Source organism: Bufo bufo, chromosome 1, assembly GCF_905171765.1.
Source record: "Bufo bufo chromosome 1, aBufBuf1.1, whole genome shotgun sequence".
NCBI classification, from domain to species: Eukaryota; Metazoa; Chordata; class Amphibia; order Anura; family Bufonidae; genus Bufo; species Bufo bufo.
This window is the reverse complement of record NC_053389.1, coordinates 822,677,344-822,691,315: the sequence shown is the minus strand read 5'-3', so window position 1 is coordinate 822,691,315 and position 13,972 is coordinate 822,677,344. Positions and strand designations below refer to the sequence as shown.

The 13,972-nt window shown below is 43.0% G+C and overlaps 1 protein-coding gene across 1 annotated transcript; it reads left to right on the top strand.

Moving 5' to 3' along the window:
• Window positions 1-6,799: 6,799 nt before the first annotated feature.
• On the top strand, window positions 6,800-7,411 carry LOC120989546 (olfactory receptor 8K3-like). Its single transcript, XM_040417734.1, has one exon. It carries the CDS (start codon window positions 6,821-6,823, stop codon window positions 7,409-7,411), a length of 591 nt encoding a protein of 196 aa, XP_040273668.1. The 5' UTR covers window positions 6,800-6,820.
• Window positions 7,412-13,972: the final 6,561 nt, after the last annotated feature.

Below are 13,972 nucleotides of genomic sequence, written 5' to 3'. Positions count from 1 at the left end.
ATTTAAAAATAGATAGATAGATAGATAGATAGAGACAGACAGACAGACAGATAGATAGAGACAGACAGACAGACAGACAGACAGACAGATAGATAGATAGATAGATTAGATAGAGTAGCAAAAAGGCAGCACTCCAAAATCAGTAAAAATGGAAAAAATGCTTTTATTCACCCATGTGGATACACAACGTTTCGACTCAACACTAGAGCCTTTCTCAAGTAGTTATACATGTGAACAGATCATATATATATATATATACAAAGTGCATGTGCAATGAATCATGAATCAAAATATATAATTAAACATAAAAAACTAAAGTAAAGTGCTAAAAGCAGAGTGTGCTTGGCTTGCATGCTGACCTGCATTCCCTGGACTTTGTGTGGCTGTCATGGCCCATAAAAAGGTAGGAACTAGTGTTAGGGACCACTCAAATGAGACGACCTTGACGTGGTGAGTGGCTTATTACGCTTTGGCCAAAATGTACACCAATGTCTCATCCAGCATGGAGGGCAGAATGCTGGATGTAGTGTGCGATCACATTTGCACTTTCCATTTGTATATGTATTTTGCCATAGTGATGTGCACCTACATACAGGTTGTGCTGACTCAATCACCCACATTTTTTGTTTGTAGTATATATTGGAGGCGTGGCGATCTCCTTTGAGTCAAGCACACCTGACCAGTCAATCTGTCCTGGAGGCTGGTTTTAAAGTCAGTATAAAACTGAGTCTGCTTATAAAGAACCTACCATTAGCCATTTGGCTCCAGGAGAAGTATATGGTGGGCTCAGCATGCATGTTGGTACTTGCATCCCTGGATCCGATGAAAGCTGTAATGGCACCGGACGGGGTTAAAAGCAGAGTGTACTTGGCGTGCATGCTGACCTGCATTCCCTGGACTTTATGTGGCTGTCATGGCCCATAAACAGGTAGGAACTAGTGTTAGGGACCACTCAAATAGAGGAGACCTTGACGCGGTGAGTGGCTTATTACGCTTTGGCCAAAATATAAACCAATGTCTCATCCAGCATAGAGGCAGGGCAGAGAGCTGGTTGCAGAGTGCTGGATGTAGAGTGCGATCACATTTGCACTTTCCGTTTGTAAAGTGCTAAAAGTGCCATAAAAAGTCCATGGTGCCATAGTACATCATAATGTATTCATAGACTTGTGCACATAATTATCATATCCCTATACATAATACAGTGAGTACACCAAATCACATAATACCATGATTAATATGCATTATAAAACATGATTACACCTGTATACTTCATATGCAAATGATTATTGAATGAATAGATCAAAAGATTAGGCTCACCAGGGGACAAACAAGATGTGTGCACACCGATAACGGCGTTCACCTGGCGCCAATGCGCATGTCAAGGAAAAATAGAGTAGGCAGAGGAAAGCCAAAAGTGTATTGAGCATGTCTGACATGCACTCTGCCACTCTGGAATGGGTGGCCGCCATATTGGAAAAGGGAAACAAGAGGGCAAAATGTTCTATAGTCAGTAATCACTGACAAGCTCTCTAGCTATTACTATGTCGCTAACACCCTATTGAAAAAGGGTAAACATGCTTGTAGGGCAATTACAGAGGGCGGCATATATTAAATTAAACTAAATATAGGAAAGAGACGAGTACATAGAAAATAATACTGGATACTTAGGTTCTTAAGTCAACCAGAAACAGAGAGGTCTCCTTAATAAAATGGTAACGGTGTGTAAATAATGTGGCATTACTAGAGAAGTGAAGAAAGAGGTCATCACTCCAAAACTGGAGAGACGGCCCCTAACTGTCGGGAAACCAAATGGTTGGACAACCCCACAAGTGTGGAGCGACCCCCCTTATGGGCCCCCCAGTAGACTCTCATACCTAGCTCATACCACAATGTCACACCACCCATAGAACAAATACATAAAGATATAACGCCTCATGCATTACAGAAGAGAAATGGACATTTCCTCTGTCACCTTTCTCACCTCAAATATAGATAGAAGATAGAAGATAGAAATAAAAAAATAACATAAAAAAAGTTTAAAACAAAAATGTATGTAAACAATAGGTCATTTTCTGATGACACATTCCTTTTTAATATTGTGTGTTTTTTCATGTTGTGATCACATTGCAGTTATTGTCTTTCATATTTTTCTACTAGTAAATACTTTTGATATACACCTTGAAGCATTTATCCTTTAAATTTGCTCCAATTTGGATTATTTAGATTCATATTAATATTTAGTGAGAAGCGAAGTTTGTCAAATTCGATTCGGCTGCTTCACCAAATTTTACAAAAAAAAATATGCTTTGTGTTGAAGCGCATTTCTTTGTAAGTAGTGGGTGCGATGACAGGGAACGGCGATTACGCAGCTTCCTGTCATTGTGCCCCTCAGATGCCCCGTTCATAGCTGATCATGGCATCTTAGTTTAATATTAACCCCTTCTAGCCCAGGCCTGTTATCACCTTCCTGCCCAGAACATTTTTGCTAATCTGACACGTGTCACTTTATGTGGTAATAACTTTGGAACACTTTTACTTATCCAAAACGTTCTGAGATTGTTTTATCGTTTCACATTGTACTTCATGATAGTGGTAAAAGTGAGTTGATAAATTGAAACTTTTTTTAATGAAAAAATCAAAATTTTTCCAGAAATGTGAAAAAATTTGTTTACGTCATTTTGAACATGTCAACTTATTTTTTGGGGACTTTAGAAGGCTTAGAATTTTAGAAGCAATTCTTTAAGAACATTTCCAAACCCACTTTTTCAGTTGTAAAGTTACTTTGTGGGGCTTACGTAGTGGAAACCACCCTTAAATGACCCCATTGTAGAAACTACACCCCTCAAGTTATTCAAAACAGATTTTACAGACATTGTTAACCCTTTAGGTATTTTACAAGAATTAAAGGAAAATGGAGATTAAATTTAAAAATTTCACTTTTTTGACAGATTTTTCATTTCAATCCATTTTTTCTTTAGCACATTAAAGGTAAACAGCCAAACAAAACTCAAAATCTATTACCCTGATTCTACAGTTTACAGAAACAACCCACATGTGATCGTAAACTGCTGTATAGGCGCACAGCAGGGAGCCGAAGGAAAGGAGCGCCATATGGTTTTTGGAAGGCAGATTTTTATGGACTGGCTTTTAGACATTATGTCCCATTTGAAGCCCCCCAGATGCACCCTACAGTAGTAACTCCCCAAAAATTACCCCATTTTAGAAACTTCGGGATAAGGTGACAATTTGATTGATACTTTTTTGGGGTACATATAATTTTTGTTCTCTCTAAATTACTGTATTGGTTGTTTTGACACAGTTTTTATTTTTACGACGTTCACCTGAGGGGGTAGGTGAAATTTTTATAGAGCAGGTTGTTACGAATGCGGCAATACCTAATATGTATACTTTTTAAATTTATTTCACTTTAAGAGAATGAAAGCATTTTTAAACCCCAAAAACTTATTTTAGTGTCTCCATTTTCTGACAAAAATAATTTTTTATTTTTTGCCCAAATATCTTATGTAGGGGCAAATTTTTTTCAGAATAAGGTGACGGTTTTATTGGTACTATTATGGGGTACATATGATTTTTTGATTCCTTGGTGTTGCACTTTTTGTGATGTAAGGGGGAAAAAATGTTTTGTTTTATGTGATATTTTTATAGAGATGATCGTTACGGACACAGCGTTACCTAATATGTGGATTTTTTTTTTCTTTTTCTTTATAACTTTAACAGAAAGGGGCATTTTTTTATTATTATTAAATAACCACTTAATTATTAAAACCACTTTTTTTTAAACTTTTTTTTTTACTTTGTTTACTTTAATTTTGTCCACTCTGAGACTTCAACTTTAAAGGGTATGATCCCCTCTACAATGCATTACAAAACATCTGTGTTGTAATTCATTGAATGTTAGTGTATTACCATAAGTTGGCCTGGGGTGGGATCTCCTAGGCTTCCGTAGATGGCATGTCCCGATGTCTCTGCAAGGCATCAGGCTGCCTTCTCACCCATCGAGTCCCCAGAACCGCAGAGCAGGACCAGGTTGGAACCCTGACTGACTGCAAATACCTTCACCAGTGATGACCGTGGCATAGTAGGGGTTAATTTGTTGGCATCAGCATTTACAGCAATGCCAGCAAATACATCAGGGGCCTGGCTATCAGTGACTGCCTGGCTCCTGTACTGATTGGATGCACACCACTCCCGTGCCCGGCAATCAGCATGATGTACTAGTATGTCAAATTGTGGGAAGTCACTGCTGTGGGGGCCAGTGCCAGTGAAATGTTAAAATATACTGGATAATATAAAAGTATACTGGATGTCACACTGCATCCACAACAATATATCACTGTGGCCGTTAAGAGGGTAAAAATACCTCATCCACTTTCACACACAGAGACAGTCCCTCCTCTCCTAATGCTGAAGGACCTGCCGAAGGACTTGCATTCCAAATGTGATGACAACATCATGTGCTCCCAGCGATCATGCTGGGAGAGCATTGTGATGTCATCACGCAGGTCCTTCTGTATCAAGAGAGTCTGCCTCTGCATGTGCAAGTGGATGAGGTGGGTAATTCACTTTATTTTATTTTATTTTTTGCTTTAAAAAAATAAGCACATTAATACAGCTGAGGGCCACTATGGGGGACATTGGCAGCCACTTGAGGGGACATTTTTACTTCTTGGAGACATTAGTAATGCTGGGGGCCACTATGAGGGACATTATTACTGCTGGGGACACTATGGGGGAGTCAGGGGACATTATGTATAATTCAGGGATTGGGATTTAAATTAAAAAAGTCAGTGAAAATCATAAATTTTTAACAACTGTTAAAAAACAATGAAATATGGCCAGACAATGGAAGCAAAACTGGTTTAAAAATGACCAAGAAACACTGAGTGTCTGTTTTTCATAGCCATTTTTTTCACCGTTGTGTAAATAAAGCCCAAAGAATACATTTTCGTGTTTTTAATAAACTTGAATCATTTATTTAATTGAAACTTCAATTTGACATTTCTCAGTTCCTATGTTTTGTGCCTGTCAGTGTTAGGGTTAACATTCGCATTATGGGATTCCGTTATAGGTTCCGTTATAATGGACTATAACGGTATTTTAGGACGGAATACAAAACACAACCCTTTAGGATGCATTCCATTTTGCTCCGTCCTAATACATGTCTATGGGGGCTCCTAACGGCTCTGTTTGTTTCTGTTATACATAACGGAAAAAAAATATTTCTGTCGACAGAAAAAAATCACTTTATTGTTTATCCTTCTGCCGCACGTTATTGTCTGTGACATCTAAGGGGTTAAACATGCAGCATCAGAATTCTCTCTGATCCCAGCTATTGCAGCGGGACGTCAGTTGTAATATTCATCCGATGATTGCCTTAGCCCAGCTATTGTCACTCACATAAAATGAAGACATGTCCCTGGAATCCCCTCACATAACAGAACTATCCTGATACCACATATGTTAGGCGACTTTCACACTAGCGTTTTAGTTTTCCGTTATTGAGATCCGTCATAGGCGCTCAATACCGGAAAAAAACGCTTCAGTTTTGTCCCCATTCATTGTCAATGGGGACAAAACTGAACTGAACAGAACGGAGCGCTCCAAAATGCATTCCGTTCCGTTCAGTTGCGTTCCTATACCGGAGAGCAAACCGCAACATGTTGTATTTTACTTTCCGTTCTAGGATACGGAGAAAGACGGATCCGGCATGATCCCCAATGCAAGTCAATGGGGACGGCTCCATTTTCTGTGACACAATCTGCCACACTAGAAAACGTATCCGTCCCCTATTGACTTTCAATGGAGTTCATGACGGATCCGTCTTGGCTATAGAAGACATAATACAACCGGATCTGTCTTGGTTATGTTAAAGATAATACAACCGTAACCGTTAATAACGGATGCAGATGGTTGTATTATCAGTAACGGAAGCGGTTTTGCTGAACCCTGCCGGATCCAGATGAAACGCTAGAGTAAAAGTAGCCTTAGGCCTACCAATTGTCTAAGGGGGTTGTCCCATTACAAACCCTTACAGCATATCCACAAGATGTGTCTGGTTGGTTGGGGTCCAACTACTGTGGCCATCAGCGATCACCATAATGCGGGCCCAGTGTTCCTTGAATATAATGATGGTTTCTACATTATCCCAATATATGGAGCTGCCACAGACAGCCGAGCTCTTTTACTTAGCTGTCTCTGGCAGTCCCTCAGTTTAGTGGAGTGACCATCACTCCATTCATTCGGAGAACACAAGGCCTCTATTTCTGAGATTGTTTGGACCCCTGCCGATACGGCACTCCTCACCTATCCCATGTATAGGGGATGTGCTTACAATGGGACAACCCCTTTAACGTTTACTCCTATAAAATATCATGACAAATGCATTTAATGATTTACTTGTTCTGGTCGATAATCAGACAACTAACTCCTAACACTTTTATTGTTATTTATGCAGGAGAAGAACATGACTACGGTCACTGAGTTTTTCATTGTAGGATTTCAAAGCAGCCGTTATTTAAGAATTTACTTAATCTGTTTCATCCTGATGACATATTGTGGGACAATATGTGGGAATCTCTTGATCATCACCCTGGTGTCCACCAGCAAGAACCTCCATGCCCCAATGTACTTCTTCATCTCACAGCTGTCTATTACTGATATCTTCTTAACTGCAAATATTGTCCCCAGCATGCTCCACATCCTACTGAATAACGGGGCGACCATTACCGTTATTAGTTGTATGACACAATTGTATGTTTTTAGTACTACAGAAACATCTGAATGTCTTCTTCTCACAGTGATGTCTTATGACAGATATGTGGCCATCTGTAATCCCCTCCTCTATTCTTCTATCATGACAAAAAAACGCTGTGTGACATTGGCCGCCATGTGTTGGGTGTTAAGTTTCTTTTTGGCATTTATTGCAACCTTATTTACATCAAAGCTGATGTTTTGTGGACCAAATGTCATTGACCATTTTTACTGTGATCAAGTTCCCTTATTGAAAATTGCCTGTTCTGGGGTGTATACTATGGAGTTAGTGAACTATATACTGAGCGTTCCTGCACTCCTGAGCCCAATCACGATAATTATCATATCTTATACTAATATTATTGTCACCATCTTGCGGTTTCAGTCCAGAATCAGTAGACAGAAAGCCTTCTCCACCTGTAGCTCCCACCTCATTGTAGTCATCATATTCTTCGTTACTATACTGAGTGTTTACGTTTTCCCAACAGAAGGACAAACCCTTAATACTAGTAAACTCCTATCTCTGCTGTATACTGTATTTACTCCATTCATCAACCCCATCATATACAGTCTGAGGAATAAGGAAATCAAAAAATCTCTGCAGGAAATATTCAATAAATTAATATCACGGTCGGCGTGACTATCACATACGTGACACAGAGGGAGGGAACAAGGAAGGCCCTGCCCAAGTGAGAGGGAAGGTGGTGACCCCTGACTCACCTAGCGGCTGGCACCTGGCTGCCCTGACGTCCCTAGACGTGTTCCTCACCCGTACGCCGATCACGTGCCTAAAGCCCTGGCTTTCCCTAAGCTGAGCCCTAGATAGTGAACAGGGCGGTGGGAACACTAGTCCGCACCACTAGCTCTAAAGGAAAACACCAAGGGAAGGACAGACAATACAAACTCAACATATAATCCCAGGTGGGCGACAACAGGAGACAACAAGAAGCCCAACAGGGATCCGGAGGGTAGCACTCTGGAACGACAACCAGGATTCACAACTCCAGTGGGTCAGTATAGATGTCCAGGCAGGAAGCTCTATAACTGGCAACTAGAGAAGTGTGAGGGGAGAATATAAGGAGGTTGGGAGTGGCAGACAAGAAACAGCTGAGGAGGAGAAGCTACGGATCCCTGATTGAGACAAAAAGGATAGCAAGGCAAACACAGAAAACAATCACTACGAAACAACGTGATCTTTAGATATAGAGCGCGCAGCCACCCGCTGCGACCTCCTGACCCCGGGTATAACGGAGTCAGACGTGGCTTTTGATACCCTCGTGAAAGTACCCCCCCTTTCACGAGGGGCCTCCGGACACTCAGGACCAGGTCTCTCAGGATGAGAGGCATGGAAAGCCTGAATTAACCTGTTGGCGTTTACCTCTGACGCTGGAACCCACATTCTTTCCTCGGGACCATAACCCCTCCAATGCACCAGATACTGAAGAGAGCGGCGGACCCGACGAGAATCAACAATTCTGGCTATTTGAAACTCCAGATTACCATCCACAATAACAGGAGGAGGTGGCAGCGGTGATGGTTCTAGAGGTGGAACATACTTCTTGAGTAACGATTTATGGAAGACGTTATGGATCTTAAAAGTCTGAGGTAGCTCCAGGCGAAAAGCCACAGGGTTAATGACGGCTACTATTTTATAAGGACCAATGAACCTAGGGCCCAGTTTCCAAGAGGGAACCTTCAACTTAATATTTCTAGTAGACAACCACACATAGTCATTCACCCCTAGGTCCGGACCTGGCGACCGTTTCTTATCGGCCATGCATTTATATTTACCACTCATCTTTTTCAAGTTAACTTGCACCTTCTGCCATACCGATGAAAGAGATGAAGAAAACCTTTCCTCTTCGGGAACCCCAGAAGACCCCCCCTCTTTGAAAGTACAAAATTGGGGATGAAAACCGTATGCACCAAGGAATGGTGACTTGCCAGTGGACTCCTGATAATGATTATTTATGGCAAACTCAGCTAACGGTAAATATGATGACCACAACTCTTGGTTTTCAGACACAAAACACCTTAAATATGTTTCTAGGTTTTGGTTGGTACGCTCAGTCTGTCCATTCGACTGAGGATGGAAAGCTGAGGAAAAGGACAAGTGTACCCCCAAACGGGAACAAAAAGCTTTCCAAAACTTAGAAATAAACTGGGTTCCCCGATCCGAAACCACATCGGAAGGGACCCTTTGAAGCTTCACGATTTCACTGATAAACACCTGAGCAAGAGTTTTAGCATTAGGAAGTGCGGGTAGCGCAATAAAGTGTACCATTTTGCTAAACCTGTCTACTACTACCAAAATAACTGTTTTACCCGCAGACAACGGTAAGTCAGTGATGAAATCCATTGACAGATGTGTCCATGGCCTATTGGGGATAAAAAGTGGCAATAAAGACCCTGCTGGACGTGTATGAGAGACTTTCGCGCGTGCACAAGTAGAGCAAGTAGACACGAAATCCATTACATCCTGACGCAACCTTGGCCACCAAAAACGACAAGATAATAGCTCCAAGGTTGCTTTACTACCCGGGTGCCCAGCAAGTGCCGAATTATGATGTTCTTTTAATAATTCAAGATGCAGGTTTAACGGTACAAACAATTTCTCTGAGGGGCAGGAGGCCGGGGCGTCCCTCTGGGCCTCTAACACCTTTCCCTCTAGAACAGAGTGTACAGCAGAGACAACAACTCCTCTTTGTAAAATAGGTACCGGATCACTAACATTACCCCCTCCAGGGAAACTACGAGATAATGCGTCTGCCTTGGTATTTTTTGCCCCAGGACGATAGGTGATTACAAAGTTAAATCTGGTAAAGAATAGCGACCACCTAGCTTGTCTAGGGGTGAGACGCTTAGCCGATTCTAGGTACAGAAGGTTTTTGTGATCCATAATCACCGTGACGGGGTGGATTGCTCCCTCTAAGAAGTGACGCCACTCTTCAAGCGCCAGTTTAATCGCCAACAGTTCCCTATTTCCAACATCATAGTTCTTTTCTGCAGAAGATAATTTTTTGGAAAAGAAAGCGCAAGGGCGCCATTTGCCAGGAGACGGACCCTGAGACAATACAGCCCCCACTCCCACCTCTGATGCATCTACCTCAACAATAAAAGGCTGGGAGACATCAGGTTGAATTAGAACAGGTGCCGAGGTAAACCTCTCTTTTAGAGAGGAAAATGCATTTTTAGCGGCGTCAGACCATTTGGAAAAATCAGTCCCCTTCCTAGTCATGTCGGTAAGGGGTTTAACGATCACTGAATAATTTTTAATGAACTTTCTATAGAAATCTGAGAAACCCAAAAACCGTTGTAGGGCTTTAAGGTTCTCAGGAAGATCCCAATCTAAAATTGCCTGGACCTTCCCAGGATCCATACGGAAACCTGAAGCAGATAATAGATATCCCAGGAACTGTATTTCCTGAACGGCGAAGACACATTTTTCAATTTTCGCATATAATTTATTCGTCCGTAGGACCTGCAGTACTTGCCTGACATGCACCTCATGTGTTTTCAGATCAGCCGAATAAATTAAGATATCATCTAGGTATATGACTACAAACCTGCCGATGAGATGACTAAAAATATCATTAACGAAATGTTGGAAGACAGCGGGGGCATTGGTCAGACCGAAAGGCATAACTAGATTTTCATAATGCCCCTCAGGGGTGTTAAAAGCTGTCTTCCACTCATCCCCTTCCCTGATACGAATCAGATTGTAGGCCCCCCTAAGATCAAGTTTGGAGAACCACCTAGCACCCGCAATCTGATTAAAAAGGTCAGGAATGAGAGGAAGAGGGTATGGGTCTCGGATGGTTATCTGGTTTAGCTCACGGAAATCTAGGCAAGGACGCAGGCCCCCATCTTTCTTTTTAACAAAGAAAAACCCTGCAGCCACGGGTGAAGAAGAGAGTCTGATGTGTCCCTTAGCCAGACTCTCGGAGATATAATCTTTCATGGCTTGTCTCTCGGGACCCGAAAGATTATACAACCTGGACTTGGGTAATTTTGCACCGGGAATCAGGTTAACCGGGCAATCATAAGGACGATGAGGTGGTAGCTTCTGACAACCCTTTTCAGAAAAAAACGTCCTCAAAGTCCGAAATAAATGTAGGTAGGGAAGCTATGGAGGCGATTAAGCAATTGTTATTTAAGCAATTTTCTCTGCAATGCTCACTCCACTCCAATATCTCCCTGGCCTGCCAATCCACCACTGGATTGTGCGCTACCAACCAGGGAAGACCCAATACCACAGGAGAGGGAAGGCCCTCCAGAACGTAACATGAAAGACACTCATTATGGTGGCCCCCTACCCGAAGGTGTAAATTATGAACAATGTGGGTGAGGTTTCTCTGAGACAGAGGAGCCGAATCTATAGCGAATACGGGAATAGGTCTCTGCAGCGTACAGAGAGACAAACCCATAGTGCGGGCAAAATGGGCATCTATTAAATTTACCCCTGCTCCACTGTCTAGAAAAAAAGAAATAGACTCCGTCTTAACACCAAAAACAATAACCGCTGGTAACACAAATTGAGATGTTCGTATGGAGGAAACGTATACCCCCCGGCTGACATCCTCCGCACAGCCTGGGGTTAGTAGTTTTCCGACGGTCTTTTGTTTTTGAGAAAGGAGGGACAGACATTAATGAAATGACCCTTCCCCCCCCAGAAAAAACAAGCCCCCCCCCTACGGCGAACCTCAGGAGGACGGACCTGACGAGAAGTTCCGCCTAGCTGCATAGGCTCATCTAAGTCAGTACAGACTAATTGTTGCTTGGGAGAGGTAACCAATTGCTCAGGAATTTTCGATCTCTCCCTAAGACGCCTATCTATTCTGATAGAGAGGGACATAACAGCATCAAGGGAAAGGGGGGTATCATACAGCACCAGTGCATCCTTAACCCTTTCAGATAACCCAGAGCAGAACTGACTCCTGAGAGCCGGGTCGTTCCACTGAGTATCCGTAGCCCACCTACGGAACTCTGAGCAATATTCCTCTGCTGACCGATCTCCCTGTAGGAGTCTCCGCAACTTCGACTTAGCCAGGGCGACTCGGTCAGGGTCATCATATATGAGACCCAAAGCCCCAAAAAATCCCTCCACTGACCGGAGAGCCTGGGAACCAGGGGGTAACGAGAACGCCCAGGATTGTGGGTCCCCCTGAAGCAGGGAAATGACAATCCCTACCCGCTGTTCTTCATTACCTGAGTAGTAAGGGCGCAACTTAAAGTATAATTTGCAGGCCTCACGGAACGTCGCAAATTTGTCCCTTCCCCCAGAAAATCTGTCAGGAAGAACAACCTTGGGTTCTGTAACAACCTGGTTGTCCATAGCAACCGCTGGGGGTGCGGTCTGCTGCATTTGCTGCTGTTGTTGGAGGACAGACGACCTCAATCCTGCCACCTCCAAAGACAGGCCTTGAAGCTGTTTTGCCAAGGCAGCAATAGGATCCATATTGGATTCTAAGTAGAGAAAAAAAACAACAAAATTTTTTATTTTTTTTTCTCAAAAAGTAATGGCCAGTTATAATATCACGGTCGGCGTGACTATCACATACGTGACACAGAGGGAGGGAACAAGGAAGGCCCTGCCCAAGTGAGAGGGAAGGTGGTGACCCCTGACTCACCTAGCGGCTGGCACCTGGCTGCCCTGACGTCCCTAGACGGGTTCCTCACCCGTACGCCGATCACGTGCCTAAAGCCCTGGCTTTCCCTAAGCTGAGCCCTAAATAGTGAACAGGGCGGTGGGAACACTAGTCCGCACCACTAGCTCTAAAGGAAAACACCAAGGGAAGGACAGACAATACAAACTCAACATATAATCCCAGGTGGGCGACAACAGGAGACAACAAGAAGCCCAACAGGGATCCGGAGGGTAGCACTCTGGAACGACAACCAGGATTCACAACTCCAGTGGGTCAGTATAGATGTCCAGGCAGGAAGCTCTATAACTAGCAACTAGAGAAGTGTGAGGGGAGAATATAAGGAGGTTGGGAGTGGCAGACAAGAAACAGCTGAGGAGGAGAAGCTACGGATCCCTAATTGAGACAAAAAGAATAGCAAGGCAAACACAGAAAACAATCACTAAGAAACAACGTGATCTTTAGATATAGAGCGCGCAGCCACCCGCTGCGACCTCCTGACCCCGGGTATAACGGAGTCAGACGTGGCTTTTGATACCCTCGTGACAATTAATCACAAAAAGAAGGTAAATGCTAAAAAGGACTAAAACAAAAAATATTTAATACTATATCAAAGTAGGAATAGGTAAATGAGAAACCCTTTGATTAATACACACTGAATGCTGTTACTCGTAAATTGACATTCAACTAGAAATGCTTTTTATTTTGTTCTCACCGAGCGTATGGAGTCAGCAGTCGTGTGATGGTTCTGGTAACTGGAGATAAGCAGCTCAGCTTATTCTAGTGTGAGCTCAAATGTACCAAGACCACAATAAAATAGAAACATTTTCAGATGCTGTTACTATACATAACTAGAGTTGAGCGAACACCTGGATGTTCGGGTTCGAGAAGTTCGGCCAAACTTCCCGAAAATGTTCGGGTTCGGGATCCGAACCCGACCCGAACTTCGTCCTGAACCCGAACCCCATTGAAGTCAATGGGGACCCGAACTTTTTGGCACTAAAAAGGCTGTAAAACAGCACAGGAAAGGGCTAGAGGGCTGCAAAAGGCAGCAAAATGTAGTTAAATCCCCTGCAAACAAATGTGGATAGGGAAATGAATTAAAATAAAAATAAAATAAATAAAAATTAACCAATATCAATTAGAGAGAGGTCCCATAGCAGAGAATCTGGCTTCATGTCAGCAGAGAATCAGTCTTCATGTCATAGCAGAGAATCATGCTTCACGTCACCCAACACTGGAACAGTCCATTGTCATATATTTAGGCCCCCGGCACCCAGGCAGAGGAGAGAGGTCCCATAACAGAGATTCAGGCTTCATGTCAGCAGAGAATCAGTCTTCATGTCATAGCAGAGAATCATGCTTCACGTCACCCAACACTGGAACAGTCCATTGTCAGATATTTAGGCCCCGGCACCCAGGCAGAGGAGAGAGGTCCCATAACAGAGATTCAGGCTTCATGTCAGCAGAGAATCAGTCTTCATGTCATAGCAGAGAATCATGCTTCACGTCACCCAACACTGAAACAGTCCATTGTCATATATTTAGGCCCCGGC

Coding starts and splice junctions, on each gene's coding strand:
- LOC120989546 (XM_040417734.1), top strand. CDS start 6,821: ATGTCTTATGACAGATATGTGGCCATCTGTAATCCCCTCCTCTATTCT.